The sequence below is a fragment of the Theropithecus gelada genome, chromosome 1 (genome assembly GCF_003255815.1).
Source record: "Theropithecus gelada isolate Dixy chromosome 1, Tgel_1.0, whole genome shotgun sequence".
Classification (NCBI taxonomy): domain Eukaryota; kingdom Metazoa; phylum Chordata; class Mammalia; order Primates; family Cercopithecidae; genus Theropithecus; species Theropithecus gelada.
The window spans coordinates 113,937,022-113,955,922 of record NC_037668.1 but is presented as its reverse complement, the minus strand read 5'-3'; the positions used below and the strand labels follow the sequence as shown (position 1 = coordinate 113,955,922).

Here is an 18,901-nt window from a genome sequence, read left to right as displayed (position 1 = left end):
TTCCCTTTACACTCTGTACAGCCTATGTTGGAGTTCTGACTTCAGTTCTTGAGTTACCAATTGATTATTTAGTTCACTGATAAGTATACACCAGTTAGAGTGTCTTCTTTTTATTTGTAACCAAAACTCCTGCTGGATATATTAAAACAAAAGTTTGCTGACTTTACACTTGAAGTCATCAACAGATGATTCTGAAAATGTACACAGCTTGTCATCATAATCCTAAATGCTCTAGTATCAGAAATACTTTCGTATGGTTCACTTTAAAAGAAACATTTCCCATTCTCCAGCTGCTTGACTTTCGAGTAAGAAAATTATAGATGTTTCGCTTTATTAAAGTTATGTATAAGGGAACACATTCTCTCTCTCTTTCAGTTTTTGCTTGTTCATACAATCTGTGGAATATAAGGCAATTTTAGGCACCTTTGACAAGGAAAAACACCTAAAAAAGTTTTCAAGATGGATGATTGCAACTTTTTTAATGACAATACTTAACTAAACTCTAAGGAACTAAAATCTTCCAAAAGTTTTATTCCAGGCAACTTAGATATGATTCTTGAGACATTTATCACTTTCTTTTTAAAATGAAAAAGATAAAATATGCATAACATAAAAAGTTCTATTTATAAACCCTCTTAAATTATATAGTCAGTGGCCTTAAGTACATCCACATTGTTGTACAACCATTGCCACCATCCATCTTAAAAACTTTTTCATCTTCCCAAACTGAAGCTCTATACCCAATAAACGATTCCCCATTCTCCACTCCCAGTTCCTGGCAACCACCATTCTGCTTTCTGTCTCTATGAATTTGACTACCCTAAGTACATCATGTAAGTGGAATCGTACACTATCTGTCCTTTTGTGAGTGGCTTACTGCACTTAGCGTAATTGTCTTTAAGGTCCATCCATGTTGTGGCAGTTTTCAGAATCCTTCATTTTTAAGGCTGAATAATATTCCATTTTATGTATATACAACATTTTGTTTATTCATTCATCTATTAATGAACATTTGGGTTGCTTCCACCTTTTGATAATTGTGAATAATGCTGGAATGGGTATAGAAATGACATTTACTTTTTAATGCTTGAATTCTTCAGTATTTGTTATTATGAAAGTATTTACTCTGAAAAATCATCCATTCTGTGATTCAAAATAAGAAGCCTTTATTTAAATCTTAGTGAAAATGACCTACTGTATCTCTACTTCAATTTCTTTTATACTTTGGCTTTTCTCTGCATCCATATAACTACTCTTCTCTCACACCCCTATTTCACCCTCTGTCTGATCAGTGAGAATTTTTCCTATTATTTTCTCCTCAGAGCTTTAGTCTGTCTTTAAGACTTCAAACATATCTGTCCTTCAGATTTTTTTTCTCTATGAGCTTTTTCTATGAACCCTACATCTCGCAACTCCCTGCCATGATAATTACATTTGAATACCTCATTATAACCACAAATTCCAAATAACTAACAAAACTCATCCTCTTTATACCAAACTCAGCTTTTCTATTTGTTTTCCATATTTCTATCAGTGGTTATCATTTGCCTGTCAAGCCAACTGTAAACTTTAGAGTCATCTTTTCTCTTGATTCTTATAGATAGATAAAGACCTGTGTGACCCACTGTAATCAAAGTGAGTTTATAAAGTGAAAATTTGATTATATCAAAACTATGTCTAAGTTTTTTAATGACTCACGGTGTACATTGCAGACTTTCCATCATAACAAAAAAGACTCTTCATGATATGACCCCCTGCCACCCTTTCCAAACTCACCTCTTGCCCACCAATCACACAGACTATTTGCAATTCTTTGTAAAAGCTATGTCATTTCATTCTGATTGATTGACTGATGGCACATTGTTAGCCCTGCCTTTTCTTTTCTTCAGGACTTAGTTCAAATGTTGCTTCCTCAGTAAAGCAAAGCACCATTAATCTTCTCTCTAGGCAAAGTTGGTCATTCTGCTTCCAAAGTTCCCATTGTTTATTTGTCATATCACCTATTACATAATCATGTAACAATTATCATATGATATTACAATCATTTATTTGTATGACCCTCTTTCCTAATAAACTATGTACTTGTTGAGGGCACTGATTTTCACATGCATCTTTATAAACCCAGTACCTGACACAAAATGGCTACTAAAATAATGTTTGTTGAACCAATAATCTGGACCCATAATCCTTCAAATTTAGACCACTTAAAGAGCTTCTAATAGGTTTGCCTATATTCAGTGTTTCCTGTCATGGCTGTATGCTGTATCCTATCAACAGATTAATATTTTAGAAATACAGCATAACATCAGTGCACTACCATACTCCCTAAAATCAGTAGCTTCCATTTGTCTAATATATAAAGTCTAAAATTTTTATTTTAAAATTTAAGACTCTCCTTAATCTAGCACCCAAACTACCATACACTTTATCTGTAAAATTGATGAAATGCGTTATTTCCCATAAGTGAGATATAACTAAGTTATGTTAGAATAAAGTGCCTTGCATTGTTATTTATATGTATCTCTTGTTTCTCAGACCAGATTGGAATCTTTATTAAGGCAGGATGGGTCTTACACATAAAACTAACATATAAAACCATCTTACATACAAAGCATGTTATATATAAAATGTGATCAATTACCATTTACAAACACTCTCCAATTGTTACCATTAACAAAGACTTCCTATTTTGTCTTTATTTACTCTAATTGTTCTTCTAGAATTCTTTCTCCAGTCTCTGCTTATTAAGATTTTACCCACTCTGTAGACCTATCTCAATGACAGTCTCCTTTGAAGCTTTCTTTGATTGCCTTTGCCTCCTGCCACAATTAAATGTATCTCTTCCTCCACTGTACTTCTTATATTATTTTGATACCTCCATTCTGTCTTAAATTTTAGCTAATTATATACATATATTTTCTGCCCACTATAAAATTTAGTGAAGGAAATTATTTAGGGTCATTTTTATTAGCCACCATTTCTTAAATTATATTTTATATTTTGTGTATTTTTTAATGGGAAGATTGATCTGTAACTTCTGGAAGAAAAGCAATTAGGTGAGGGGAAGTTATTCACACTTGTAAGTCTTATAATTTCATGCTACTACAAATAAAATTTTAAGTACTTCTTTTTAGAATCATTTGTGGGGAGAATATTCAAATGAAATAATATACAGATTATTTTCTTTTTTTAAGGGTTTTATTGGCTCTCCTGGAGAAGCAGGACAACTGGGACCTGAAGGAGAAAGGGTAAGTCCATTCTCTTCAAATAGTATTTCTGAAATGATATACTTATGATAATGTACAACAGGAGTCATAAAATCAGATGTCAGGGAAGAAATCTTACTGAGTTACCAAGCCAGGTTTAAGAAAAATCACCTGCCAGAAATGTAATTTGATTTTTGAAAATCTTACTGAATTTTGTTAAAAGAAAGTAACATAGCATGATAGAAATATAATTATATTTTAAATTTAAATTTTTGAAAATACACGCCAAAATACTAAAATATCTATGAAATTTTTATTTTGTAATTCATTATCTTTGAGTATAAATTCTTGACAAGTCTTGATTTTGAGAGCAATATGTGGTAGAATTTAGCCTCAGAAGATATATTTTTGTTTAATTTAATAATGGGAGATAGCTGTTAATAAATATTGGTACTTATAAGTAAAGACAGAACCTTTGCAAAATGGTTTGTTATACTAAAAAGGTTAATGAAGTTATTTATAGGAGTTATGGCATTGCAGCTTCATCATATCTAGTTTTCAGTGCTATATGTAATCTATATGGAGTAATTTCTCTTTGTATTCCTTCATTTACATTGCCAGTATTAATTGAAAACAGTAGAATTGAACAATATTAGTATATTGTCGTAGAATTTGAAATTAGAGAGTCATATTCAGAATTCAGTCTTCACTGCTATCATTATAAGAGTGCAGTTCAGGCCAAAATGTTCATTTCTGGAAAGTGATTTTTGCAAATGAAAGTGAACCACATTCTTTGCTAAATGAATTTTTCAAATAAATAGTTTTTAGTGAGGGAGTTAAGCTATATTTTCTTGTAATTACTTGTGAATGCCCCTGCAGAGAAGAAATAATCAAAGAGTTTAAATGTGCTGTAATGACAATCAAAATGTCTGGCCATCTTTGGTGAGATGAGGTAAAGATGTTTCCCTGGTGAACACAGCCAAGTCGTTTTGTTCAATAGCAAAAAATATCTTCAGCATAACTCCACAACTAAGCCACCTAACCTTCGTATACTACAGCAGACTAGCAGAGGATGTATCTCATTGATCATGCAAAGAATTGATCTGCTGCTTCTTGACCCAATGATTCTGGTTTACATTGTTAATTACTCTGCTTTTCATAACAATCCTTTTCTGATCCTTTGACGTGAACTTATTTCTCGTAAGTTATTTAACAAACCAAAATTATGTGTCCTTGTAAAATGTTGTCATCTTGGATTTACTGATCTTAAGCCCAGTGTTGACACTGGCTATCAATTGGCACATTGCTGTAATCACATTCACTAGTTTTTACCAGTCTATATGAAAATATCAAGACCTGGCCGGGCATGATGGCTCACACCTGTAATCCCAGCACTTTGGGAGGCCGAGGTGGGTGGATCATGAGTTCAGGAGATCAAGACCATCCTGGCTAACATGGTGAAACCCCGTCTCTACTAAAAATACAAAAAAATTAGCTGGGCGTGGTGGCGGGCGCCTGTAGTCCCAGCTACTCGGGAGGCTGAGGCAGGAGAATGGCATGAACCCAGGAGGTGGAGCTTGCAGTGAGCCGAGATCACACCACTGCACTCCAGCCTGGGCAACAGAGCAAGACTTTGTCAAAAAATAAAAATAAAAAAAAAAGAAAGAAAATATCCAGACCTGTCTCAACATATAAATACACAAGACCAGTTTGTGATATTGGGCCCATCATGGGTACTGTGTCCTAATATTATTTGGCTATGTCAAAATTCTCATTAAAACTATGAATGATGTGGCTTAAAGGGTGTTATGTATAAAACATTTAAGTAAAGAAAGCAGAAGAGAATAAGATACAATAGTGCTAAGTATTCCTGAAAACAAATGGAAAGAAAAAGTCATTTCTGGGAGTCAATACTGTACATTACGTGCATATTGTGTGTATACACATACACACACATATGAAACATGTACACATATATATGTGTATATAAATGAAAAATGCTTGTATAATTCTGTCTGTATTATTTGAGTTCTTGATGAGATTTAGGGAGGCTACTGAAAATTTAGGAAATAATTATTCTATTATTTTTTAAAAGGTCGGTTGTATTATGTAAATATATGTAAAGTCTTAATGAAATGAGTCCTCTTGCTCACCTGTGAACTCTTTTTTGATGATCAGATACATGAGTATTTTTTTAAACACTGTTGACTTGAAAGTGAATGGATTACTTCAGCCAATGATGTCTTCTAACTTACCTGTATGTGCTATTAATCTCAAGCTACATGGTTGTGACAGACTGCTTAGTCTGCAAGTCTCAAAGTGATGATATCAAGTAAGATGCTTTAAACTGCAAATAACAGAAAACCACAATTCAAAATGGCTTAAACATAAGGATATTTTTAATGATGATGATGATAATAGCAAATGATTTACTGAATGGTTTTATATATGTGCATGTATATAAAAGCAATTTAATAAATGGTTTTATATACATGAATTAACTTCTTTATTTATATATGTATATATATGAAATTTTTAATAAACTTTTATATATATGTGTATGTATATATACACGAATTGACTTCTTTATATATAAAACCATGTGTTGAATGGTAGGTATTGTTATTCTTCTCATCATAGATGAAGAAAATGAGGCACACACAGAGGAAGTATCTTGTCTTAGGCTATATACAGGCAGTAAGAGCAGAGCCAGGATTTAGACAAGGTTTTGTCAGCTCTAAAGCCTGAGTACTAAAGTACTGTACCCTACTGCTTCTTACATGACCAGAAATCCATAGGTTAGGTGGGCTGTAGATTCATCTCTCTGCTTTACCTTTTCTAATGTTGTCTTTACCCTAAGGCTTACTTCCCATGTGACTGCAAGATTGCCAGTGCACTGGTTAAATGTGTCTTTGTTTATATCCAGATAGAGAGGGGAAGACAGAGAGGAGGGCATTTTCCCTTAGATATGAAAATAAGACCTTCGTGTTCATCTGGTTATGCCAACTTTGGTAATATGCCTATCTCTGGACAAATAACTATCACCAGGGACACATCAAGATCCCATTTGGAAGTACAGATGGGATGGATTCCTGAATAAAAGCGGAATTTTGTTTTGAAGAAAAAAGGGGCTGCCTCAGTTAAATTAATATATTGAGGCTTTTCTGAATATCACATCAGTTTATAGAACAATTTGTTTTTTCCTTTGCATACTTTATTACTTTATATTGGGAGAAAAAGATCTATAGTACCTAATTAATTCATTCAACAAATATTTCCTTTTTCTTTTCTATATTCTAGGGCATTCCTGGGATCCGTGGAAAGAAGGGTTTTAAGGGGAGACAGGTATCTTCATTTGTGTTTTTGAGGTTTATGTTAGAGCAATATAACCTGGTTATGTGTTCTTATCTATGAAAATATGAAGACACTTTTTACTGTTTGTTGTTTATAATCGTTCCATTTTAATTTTTGCCTCTTGAATAGTGTATCAAATAATACCTGAGAATATAAAGGAAAATTTAGATTAAAAAATAACTCAACTTTGAACACTTCTAACCCTTTCACCATACCAGTGGGAAAACACTTACCTCTATGGTAAGGAGCTAAAATGCCACAGAAAATACGTGAACAACTTAAAACACAAATGGTAGTACTATTCAACCAATTCTACATGACCAGATGTTGTAGAGGTTCAACCTTATATTCTAGAGATTTTTAAAATGCGTGCTTCAGCTGTTAATTCAGAGATTAGTTTGCTACAACTTCTTGTATTTTCAGGTTAAAAAAATCCAGGAAAGTGAATTTTACTAGGTAATATAATAATTTCAGAGACGGCAGGGAATTGTGACATCATCCAGTACCCCATTGCTTAACAAATGAGAAAAATGTGGTCCAGAAAGGCATCCTGAGGTTCTCCTTGTTAATCTACTATAGTCCATGAAGATAAAAAGTGAGATTTTTCATAACAGCTTTTCTAAAATTTTGTGTGCTTGAATAAAATCTTAATGATAATACTAAAGGACTGCAGCTCTCACCAGAATGTTCAAATCATTTAAAACATTTATCTTTCAAGCTTTGTAATACTCCTTGAAGGTAAAATAGAGTAAGTATTAATGTCACCATAATATAGGTGAGGAAAATAAAGCTTAGAGATGTTAAAAGGCTTGCTTAGATCAGATAGTTGAAAGTGGTAAAATCAGTAATTGAGCAAAGCTCCACAGAATCTAAATCCAGAATCCTTTTCCTTACTGCTTAGATATTTCTGCTTTGTCTTCTACTCACACTGCTTAGAAGAGGCATGAATTGTTTTTTCATGACGTCTGGCCAAATTGAGATACAGTTATTTTAAAGTTTAAAGATTTTAATATATTAAGATAAACTTACCAAACTGTCAAGAAATACAAAATAAGCCAAACGTTTTGTTTCCCTGCAATTACATTGAACTTAAATGCTAATCTTATAATGGTTATAACAGTAGAAACTGCCATCACTATTGCTATTATCACCATTTTTAAGTTCTCAAGCACCGTAATAAGTATTTTGTATGCCATCTCATTTAACTATGCTCTGTTATACTTGAATACATTGGTGTGTTATTATTATTATTATTATTATTATTTTATTTTTACATTTTAGCTCTCATACACATATCCCAACAGAAAATGCCTTTCTATTTTTTGGGCATCCAATTTCTAATCTAAAATTCTAAAGATTGACAATAGGTGGTTTGTTTTCTTCAGTCTTGTTTACTCCATTCTGTATCTTCAAATTTTCACCCTTCTCCTATCAATGTATGCTATTAATAAAAGAACCAAGAAAATCATTTGCCGTAATATATAAATTACTTCCAATGCTTAAAATGCTGCCTTACCCTTTGGCAATTATTTTAAGTATATTGAGTGTGAAGGCAGGGCACGGTGGCTCACGCCTGTAATCTTTGCACTTTGGGAGGCTGAGGTGGGCGGATCAGTTGAGATCAGGTGTTCAAGACCAGCCTGGCCAACATGGCAAAACCCCATCTCTACTAAAAATACAAAAATTAGCTGGGTGTAGTGGCGGGTGCCTGTGATGCCAGCTACTCAGGAGGCTGTGGCAGGAGAATCACTTGAACCCAGGAGGCAGAGGTTGCAGTGAGCTGAGATCGTGCCACTGCACTCCAGCCTGGCCGACAGAGTAAGACTCCATCTCAAAATAAACAAACAAATAAATAAATATTAAAAATAACATAGAGTCTTAAGACAAAATAACTAACCTGCAATGGTGGAATTTTAGACATTGATGAGCAAATTGAATATTTTCTCAAAGCCCTTATATGTATCACTTAGATAACCACCAATTATTTCTTTTTTTTTTTCCACCAATTATTTCATTTGCTAATATTGCTGATCTCATGTAGACATCAACTTGATTTTAGCTTTGGCAATGTATAGGTAATTGCTAGTTTCCTACTATAATGAATTATGAAATTATCCAGAGACCTTTATAGACAACTTCTGGTTTTGTAATCCATAGGGAATTATAAAATTATCCAACCGGAGCCTATTGAATTGAAAAACAGAGTTTAAGAAAACAGTAGAAAAGTAGTGAATGAAATGATTATGGGGCTCTTGTTTGATTGCACTCTTCTTTTTATTATAAAATTTGCAAAGCTTTATTGCTTTTAAAATATATGCATATGTAATAGATTTAGATCTTTTGAAAAATTGTATTTGAAAAACATACATTCATTTTTTCTGACTAATGTTTATTTTAAAGTCTGTCTAGTATGGTATATATTATGTATGCTATATGTACTTTTTTTTTATTATTATTATACTTTAAGTTGTAGGGTACATGTGCATAACGTGCAGGTTTGTTACATATGTATACTTGTGCCATGTTGGTCTGCTGCACCCATCAACTCGTCATTTACATCAGGTATAACTCCCAATGCAATCCCTCCCCCCTCCCCCCTCCCCATGATAGGCCCCGGTGTGTGATGTTCCCCTTCCTGAGTCCAAGTGATCTCCTTGTTCAGTTCCCACCTATGAGTGAGAACATGCGGTGTTTGGTTTTCTGTTCTTGTGATAGTTTGCTAAGAATGATGGTTTCCAGCTGCATCCATGTCCCTACAAAGGATGCAAACTCATCCTTTTTTATGGCTGCATAGTATTCCATGGTGTATATGTGCCACATTTTCTTAATCCAATCTGTCACTGATGGACATTTGGGTTGATTCCAAGTCTTTGCTATTGTGAATAGTGCTGCAATAAACATACGTGTGCATGTGTCTTTATAGCAGCATAATTTATAATCCTTTGGGTATATCCCCAGTAATGGGATGGCTGGGTCATATGGTACATCTAGTTCTAGATCCTTGAGGAATCGCCATACTGTTTTCCATAATGGTTGAACTAGTTTACAATCCCACCAACAGTGTAAAAGTGTTCCTATTTCTCCACATCCTCTCCAGCACCTGTTGTTTCCTGACTTTTGAATGATCGCCATTCTAACTGGTGTGAGATGGTATCTCATTGTGGTTTTGATTTGCATTTCTCTGATGGCCAGTGATGATGAGCATTTTTTCTTGTGTCTGTTGGCTGTATGAATGTCTTCTTTTGAGAAATGTCTGTTCATATCCTTTGCCCACTTTTTGATGGGGTTGTTTGTTTTTTTCTTGTAAATTTGTTTGAGTTCTTTGTAGGTTCTGGATATTAGCCCTTTGTCAGATGAGTAGATTGCAAAAATTTTCTCCCATTCTGTAGGTTGCCTGTTCACTCTGATGGTAGTTTCTTTTGCTGTGCAGAAGCTCTTTAATCTAATTAGATCCCATTTGTCAATTTTAGCTTTTGCTGCCGTTGCTTTTGGTGTTTTAGACATGAAGTCTTTGCCCATGCCTATGTCCTGAATGGTACTACCTAGGTTTTCCTCTAGGATTTTTATGGTATTAGGTCTAACCTTTAAGTCTCTAATCCATCTTGAATTAATTTTCGTATAAGGAGTAAGGAAAGGATCCAGTTTCAGCTTTCTACTTATGGCTAGCCAATTTTCCCAGCACCATTTATTAAATAGGGAATCCTTTCCCCATTTCTTGTTTTTCTCAGGTTTGTCAAAGATCAGATGGCTGTAGATGTGTGGTATTATTTCTGAGGACTCTGTTCTGTTCCATTGGTCTATATCTCTGTTTTGGTACCAGTACCATGCTGTTTTGGTTACTGTAGCCTCGTAGTATAGTTTGAAGTCAGGTAGCGTGATGCCTCCAGCTTTGTTCTTTTGACTTAGGATTGTCTTGGAGATGCGGGCTCTTTTTTGGTTCCATATGAACTTTAAAGCAGTTTTTTCCAATTCTGTGAAGAAACTCATTGGTAGCTTGATGGGGATGGCATTGAATCTATAAATTACCTTGGGCAGTATGGCCATTTTCACGATATTGATTCTTCCTATCCATGAGCATGGTATGTTCTTCCATTTGTTTGTGTCCTCTTTTATTTCACTGAGCAGTGGTTTGTAGTTCTCCTTGAAGAGGTCCTTTACATCCCTTGTAAGTTGGATTCCTAGGTATTTGATTCTCTTTGAAGCAATTGTGAATGGAAGTTCATTCATGATTTGGCTCTGTGTTTGTCTGTTATTGGTGTATAAGAATGCTTGTGATTTTTGCACATTAATTTTGTATCCTGAGACTTTGCTGAAGTTGCTTATCAGCTTAAGGAGATTTTGGGCTGAGACAATGGGGTTTTCTAAATATACAATCATGTCATCTGCAAACAGGGACAATTTGACTTCTTCTTTTCCTAACTGAATACCCCTGATTTCTTTCTCTTGCCTAATTGCCCTAGCCAGAACTTCCAACACTATGTTGAATAGGAGTGGTGAGAGAGGGCATCCCTGTCTTGTGCCAGTTTTCAAAGGGAATTTTTCCAGTTTTTGCCCATTCAGTATGATATTGGCTGTGGGTTTGTCATAAATAGCTCTTATTATTTTGAGGTACGTTCCATCAATACCGAATTTATTGAGCGTTTTTAGCATGAAGGGCTGTTGAATTTTGTCAAAAGCCTTTTCTCTATCTATTGAGATAATCATGTGGTTCTTGTCTTTGGTTCTGTTTATATGCTGGATTATGTTTATTGATTTGCGAATGTTGAACCAGCCTTGCATCCCAGGGATGAAGCCCACTTGATCATGGTGGATAAGCTTTTTGATGTGTTGTTGAATCCAGTTTGCCAGTATTTTATTGAGGATTTTTGCATCGATGTTCATCAGGGATATTGGTCTAAAATTCTCTTTTTTTGTTGTGTCTCTGCCAGGCTTTGGTATCAGGATGATGTTGGCCTCATAAAATGAGTTAGGGAGGATTCCCTCTTTTTCTATTGATTGGAATAGTTTCAGAAGGAATGGTACCAACTCCTCCTTATACCTCTGGTAGAATTCAGCTGTGAATCCATCTGGTCCTGGACTTTTTTTGGTTGGTAGGCTATTAATTATTGCCTCAATTTCAGAGCCTACTATTGGTCTATTCAGGGATTCAACTTCTTCCTGGTTTAGTCTTGGAAGAGTGTAAGTGTCCAGGAAATTATCCATTTCTTCTAGGTTTTCCAGTTTATTTGCGTAGAGGTGTTTATAGTATTCTCTGATGGTAGTTTGTATTTCTGTGGGGTCGGTGGTGATATCCCCTTTATCATTTTTAATTGCGTCGATTTGATTCTTCTCTCTTTTCTTCTTTATTAGTCTTGCTAGTGGTCTGTCAATTTTGCTTTTCAAAAAACCAACTCCTGGATTCATTGATTTTTTGGAGGGTTTTTTGTGTCTCTATCTCCTTCAGTTCTGCTCTGATCTTAGTTATTTCTTGCCTTCTGCTAGCTTTGGAATGTGTTTGCTCTTGCTTCTCTAGTTCTTTTAATTGCGATGTTAGAGTGTCAATTTTTAATCTTTCCTGCTTTCTCTTGTGGGCATTTAGTGCTATAAATTTCCCTCTACACACTGCTTTAAATGTGTCCCAGAGATTCTGGTATGTTGTATCTTTGTTCTCATTGGTTTCAAAGAACATCTTTATTTCTGCCTTCATTTCATTATGTACCCAGTAGTCATTCAGGAGCAGGTTGTTCAGTTTCCATGTAGTTGAGCGGTTTTGATTGAGTTTCTTAGTCCTGAGTTCTAGTTTGATTGCACTGTGGTCTGAGAGACAGTTTGTTGCTATATGTACTTTTTAAATCATTTTTACCACAAAATGATTTGTCTATATTTATAAGGAAAATATGAATACTTAGAATAAAATACAGTTACAGCCACATGTCAACTTATGGCAAGGCTCACCTCAGAGACTGTCCCAGAATATATTATCCTATGTATAAATGCCCCCCTTATTCTTTCCGTTTATTATAAATAAAATCATCTTCAAAAGATATTATGCACCATAGGATTCTTGTATTTCAATTCAGATGATTAAAATTCCGTGAGAAACATGGTCATTTATTACTGTTTTAATAACAGTAAAAGGAAAAGATCTTTTGATAATCTGTCCACTCTCCTTGATGTAGAAAATAGTAGGTGTGTAGAAGATGAATATGGTCATGTTCTCCTGGTAATTTGTTAAATTATGTTTACTATTAATTGTGAAATACAGACAGAACTAAAAGATTCCAGGCTACTATGAAGTAGATGGATGACACCTATACCTTTGAGAGAATGTGATAGAAACCTGGAAATGCTGAAATCTGAACGTACCAGCATCTGAGAAACTTTTGGCTTTGGATGAGTCAAAAACCGTTTTAATTTTCTGCTGGTTTGAGAGCTATTTAGAGGTTTGGGCCAGGCACGGTGGTTCATGCCTGTAATCCCAGCGCTCTGGGAGGCCGAGGTGGGTGGATCATGAGATCAACAAATCGAGACCATCTTGGCCAACATGGTGAAACCCCGTCTCTACTAAAAATACAAAAATTAGATGGGCGTAGTGGCGCATGCCTGTAGTCCCAGCTTTTCAGGAGGCTCAGGCAGAAGAATTGCTTGAACCCAGGAGGCGGAGGTTGCAGTGAGCCAAGATTGCGCCACTGCACTCCAGCCTGGCAACAGAGTGAGACTCCGTCTCAAAAAAAAAAAAAAAAAAAAAAGGAAGGAGAAGTTTGGATTGATGTTTCATCGTAGTACTGCTGTGTAGATACGATATCATTTCATTTACTATCATTAGGTAGAATCGTATTAGAAGATGTACTTTATCACAACTATTACCCTTAAGTTTTTAAATTCATATTTCTGGTTTTTTCTAACTTTTTTATTTTTAATTTTTGTGGGTACATAGAAGGTGTATGTAATTATGAGTTTCATGATATGTTTTGATTTCTGGGTTTTAAATGAGCTGGTTTCCTTAAATTTTAGGTAGAGCGATAAAGTTAGTCTTATGAGCATGGAGTGTGATTCAGTTTTAAATAGTTACAACATATGATTTATAGAACAATAGTAGCTATTTTTAGAGAAATCTATGAAGTTTTATTAGCATTTTATACTTAGATTTTTTAAGACTCTGAATTTAAGCCCAGAAATTAGCAAATTACTTCACTTTCTGTTTTATGTATTACATGAAACAGTCTGACAGTCAATACGGTGAAAGCAATAGCCATAAAAATCTTCAAAATCTCAGTTCAGGTCTTTCTACCTATTGATCAGGATAAGTTTCTTTGGACTACTGAATTGGATTCTCAGCTGTGTAGTAAAGCTTCATGTTTCATATGGAATCGTTTTCAAAAATAGTAATCATATTATATATACATATAGCATGGAAATGAAGTAAAAGTCTTGTCTAAAATTGCCCAACAAGTTAGTAACGTTACTAATTTTACATTTGGGAAGATGTTGCTATAAATCACGTGCTCATACTGCTAGCCAAATGATCACTTATTTCTCTGAGTAAACACAAAGCATGGAATTAAGTTGTCGTGAATGAGCTTAGTGGTGTCTGTGTTTTTCTTTTAATGAACTTATAGATTTACAAATAAGAGCTATCTTCTCTTAGACATTATAAATATTTTATGAATGCAATTGAACTGGACACATTTTATAATAGCATATTATTTTGGTTATTCAAGAGGTAATTATTTTTTAAAAAGAGAAAAGTATTTATTATTTAGCCTCATAATGGTATGTTTAAATTTAACATTTGTGTTTATTTCCACTTAAATCTTATTTCCCAGAAAGTTCTTTTTTCCCAAAATGAAATGTTATGTTTATTAGATTTAATTGATATTTGTAACACACTTCTTTCTTCAGTAAGGACCATTAGTTTGAAGTGGGAAAACTGTTTTTGTTAGGCATTTGGTATATTTTAGAACCAAAGATTATTTAAAAATAGTTATATTAACAAATTCACTTGTTCCTTGGTCTTATATTGTTGGCATTTGAAATGTTTTTTTATTCCTTGTATTTTAAGCCATTTTTGATTTCAGGATTTTAGCATAAGTACTTGCTAATCACAACAATTATTTTTAAAGACCTCCTGTAATCACAGTTATTATTAGTCAATGTATGTCCTCATGCTTTTGGATAGTGATGTGTAGTTCTGACCTCTTCCTCTCCTTCCCTCCTGCACTCCCTACATGTCACAATTGGATCAAAACCCTTAATGTTAATTAATATTAGAGAATACCCTGAGGCTGTCTGTGCCTTCAATAAAACTAACCGTTGAAGATAGAGAAGCCCAAGAGTCTATAATTGTCTCATCCTTTTGCTCTCTATCTGTGGATATTTGAGTTCAACTCAAGTTCATTCTCCGAAGATTTCAGGAAAAGACAAGATAGTAGTCAATCTTAATTGATCAGGAGCCTTTCAACACCATAGAACTACTACTGTTTTGTTTTACATGCTTTAATGTCTTTATTTGAGAATCTTCTTGGAACAAATCTGATGTGAGCCAGATTCTTTAAAAGCCTAAGTACACTGATGCATAACAGAAGAGAAGAATCCTGTTCAAAAAATAAAAATAAAAATAAATAGGGGAGGCAGGGAGAGAGGATTTGTTATGTATTTGATAACTTTAGATTTCTTATACCTCACTCCAAGTAGCTTCCTTTTTAGTGTAAAGTTTCCAAAGTTTATTTTGTAGTGCTACAATCAGGAAATTCTATAGTTGCTTTTAAAAAAGGCATTTACAGAGCTCTCAGCTTGATTTAATCAGTAGTCTCTGTCTTGTACCAAGTTAGCCATGCAAATTTATATGGCTCCACAGACCTAAAAAATTTATGCCAGAACTGACTTGCCAGGATTGAAAATAAACATGAAATTGGAGATGGGAGTTACTTTCAACAACACCTAGAAAACTGCTATCAGAATACTGATGTTTTTCAAGGAATTTTTCAGACCCTTAGAAATAGATTATAAATAATCAAATCACATTACATTTAAAGTTTGACAAACAGCAAAACTGTACTTAGTTTTCTTCCTCTGAAGATAAAAATATCACATCCTAGAATGGTGGGCAAAATAACACCCTTAAGGCACCCAGTCTTCCGAGATGTTTACTTTTCTAATTACAGAAAGGAGTGCCTGTGCCTCTTTTCTCGTATGTTTTTCTGTTAGAAGAGTGTATTTGAAGTAAACTGTATTTTGGCTTCTAAATCTAGAGTTAGAATTTCAGAATATAAGATCCTGGTGTTGGACATCTGTTATTAGTTTTTATCTTTAGCCCAAGACAGTCTTAAATACATATTGCATAGTAGCATCTCAGATACATACATTTTGTGGAAAATTTAGAGACTCTTGTTTGTTTTGTTTTAGGAAGAAAATGCAGTTAATTCGATCATAAAGTACAACTCTAGCTAGAACATTATGAAAAAGTTGTTATTAATTGTTAAGGGATTCTGCCTCCTTCAGGAAAAATGTAATTTATGTATTCTACTTTACTGGGCATAGTCTGTAGTAGCTATATTTGGCTAACATACATATATAATAGTATGACGGGATGTATGGAAGATTTCAGGACTTTTAATTAACCCCACCACAGGGTTGGCATAGACACTAAGAAGAGGGACACCCAATGAACTACATATTTTAATTTGGAGGAAGTCCGGGCAGAACATGATTGATTTCATAGGGATGTAACACCAGTGGGTGGGAATATGGAAATTATCTTCAGGGTGGATAATGTAAGGGACAACTCAAAGAGCCTTGTAGGTTATCAAAATCAGAAGTGTGAGTGCACATGTGGCATTTAGGCCTAGGTTGGGCTCAGGGATGATATTCTCTAGGAGGGCGAATAGCAAGAATAAGGTGGGACCTTTATTATTGAGGGATAGAACATGATGTTGTATACCACATCTGGTTTTTGGACACAAGAAAAAGGACACAATGTGGTAATCAGTCTTTTAGAACAGGGCCAGAACTTGAATCTGGAAATTGAGGCCCAGGTTAGCATTAAGCCTGCCTTGATGCCAAATCTCCATGAATGGGGCCAGACCTACTCATGTTTCTGCTGAAGTTTAGAATTAGTCTCAATTTTGAGGATCCGGTTGACCCTGAGTATGGATCAAATTGTCCTTGCTGTGAGGAAAAGAAGGGTGAAGAGATCAGATCATCACAGAATACTTCACACTCCAGCCTTTTCCTGCAGTGATCTTGTTTTATATATGAAGGATTTTAAAATACCAGTATTTCCTGGTAATATGTATTCATATGCAGAATGTGTAAAAATAACTTCTAAGTTAAATTTTAGTGTTTCTAATTCTAGACAAGTTAGTGTGATCCTGTATTTTCAATGCTTAGTTTTGGAACAAATTATTTCTGTTATGATTATTAATGCCTGTTTAGTATTAACCTTCTATGATAATTTATATTCATTTCTACTTCAGATTAAATATGTTGTTTCTAAACCTTCCTCTAGAAATAACAAAATATGTTATTTTTGCATTGCTTTTGTTTTTTAAAAATTCTGTAAATATAGTCATTGTGACCATTTTATGGTTATCTTGGTCTTCTTATTTTCCTAGTTATTTTATATACATTTAAAAAAATTGTTTGTGGAGCTAGGAAAATAATGCTTTTACTGGACATGCTAAGGAAGAAGGTTTTCACTGTTTAAACATATTTAAATATACTACCAAATGTAGTATCTATGAGTGATCTAAAATATTAATATCACATACATGTATTCAGGCCTATCAAGTCTAATGAACTTCTTTTGGTCTTAGTGTTTAATAACTACCATGTTTGATAACAGGACCATTGTTAGACCCAGGAATCAGAGAAACTTGCTCTGGGCTCTGAGCTTTAGAGGGCCCTACATATCATACATTTAAAATACTTGAGTGCCTCTGTCATTCAGAATCCAGCACTTAGCACTGGCATCGCATGCCCTGTGATCCTAGACAGTCGCTCTTGTTACTATGTATTAGCTATCTATTGCTATGAAACAAATTACATTGGTGGTTTAAAACAACAATAAATATATATTATTTTTATAGTTTCTGTGGGTCAGGAATTTGGTAGTGGCATAGTTGGGTGGTTCTGATTCATGAGGTTGTAGTTAAGATTTTGGTTAGGGCTACTGTCATCCAAAGGCTTGACTGGGGGTTGGAGGATTTCCTTTTAAGGAGGCTCACTTGCTGGCCAAGTTGGTGCTAGTTGTTGGTGAGAGACCTCACTTCCTCCCCATGGAGACCTCTCCACAGTGCTGCTGAGTATATTCAGAACATAACTTTGGCTTCCCCCAGAGTGAGTGGTGTAAAGATACTACAGCAAGGTGATAGCTGTGGTATCTTTATGACCTAGCTTCAGAAATTACACATTGTCACTTCTATATTCTTTTGGTCACATAGGCTCACATAATTCAGGGTTGGTCTGGACTACATAAGAGCATGAATACCAGGAATCCAGGAATCAAAGATCACTGAGGTCCATCACTGAGGCTGGATACCACAGTTTAAATTAATAATGTTTAGGCTTCAGAGAAATTCTCCACATCTCTTGCCTGTATCTTCATGTCTGAATGCCGTGAAGGTTTGTAAGTGGTACCATTGCTGACATTGGAGACAGAAACTGTCAAGATTTTGGTAAGGGTTCGAGAAGGCAGTAGAAGCATTTCAATCAAAGGAAAGAGAAATTAATTATCTAATTTTTCTCTCAGCATGAATGCAATAGAATCTTACATGATAAAAATATTGTTTTCTGGTAATTTAAAGCTTCTATTATCCTTTCTTTCTGTTATAATTTGTTGTTCCTGAGGTAATAGAATTAGTGATATTTGCAACAGTTGCAATTGGAGACTGACAAGCATTTTCCATTATTAAACAATGCATATTATTATTAAATTTGTCTTTACATAAATATGGACAAAAAATTCATGAAGTATGATAAGATTTTTTTACGTTGGCAATAGATGGACATGAAATGCTAGAATGATAAAGTTTGAAATACAGATATTTAATAAGATTAAGTCAAATTTTTTAAAAAGTAAATACAAAAATTTTAACATTTTTTAATTTGTTGTTAATTATAATTTGTAATAGGAAGTAGACAGCAGTAGAAAATCTTCAGAGATGATCTACTTGAGTTTTTTAAAACTAGAAACAACAGTAGACTTATGTTGAGCATTACCTATGGTAAAATTTGGAAATAAGACTTTATATATTCTCTAAAGAAGATTTAATTACCAATTTAACTGGTTTTCTGTTTCCATTGCTATTTTACCATAATTAATAACATATGTCAAACTTAGCAGCTGAAAACAATATTCATTT

At 34.3% G+C, this 18,901-nt stretch overlaps 1 protein-coding gene across 1 annotated transcript in view; it reads left to right on the top strand.

Moving 5' to 3' along the window:
* Window positions 1-18,901, top strand: part of COL24A1 (collagen type XXIV alpha 1 chain) — a 392,112-nt gene that overhangs the window by 91,606 nt on the left and 281,605 nt on the right. Inside the window, exons 11-12 of the mRNA XM_025390892.1 lie at window positions 3,195-3,248; window positions 6,507-6,551. Coding sequence (XP_025246677.1) covers window positions 3,195-3,248; window positions 6,507-6,551 — 99 coding nt within the window. The remainder of the gene's footprint in view (window positions 1-3,194; window positions 3,249-6,506; window positions 6,552-18,901) is intronic.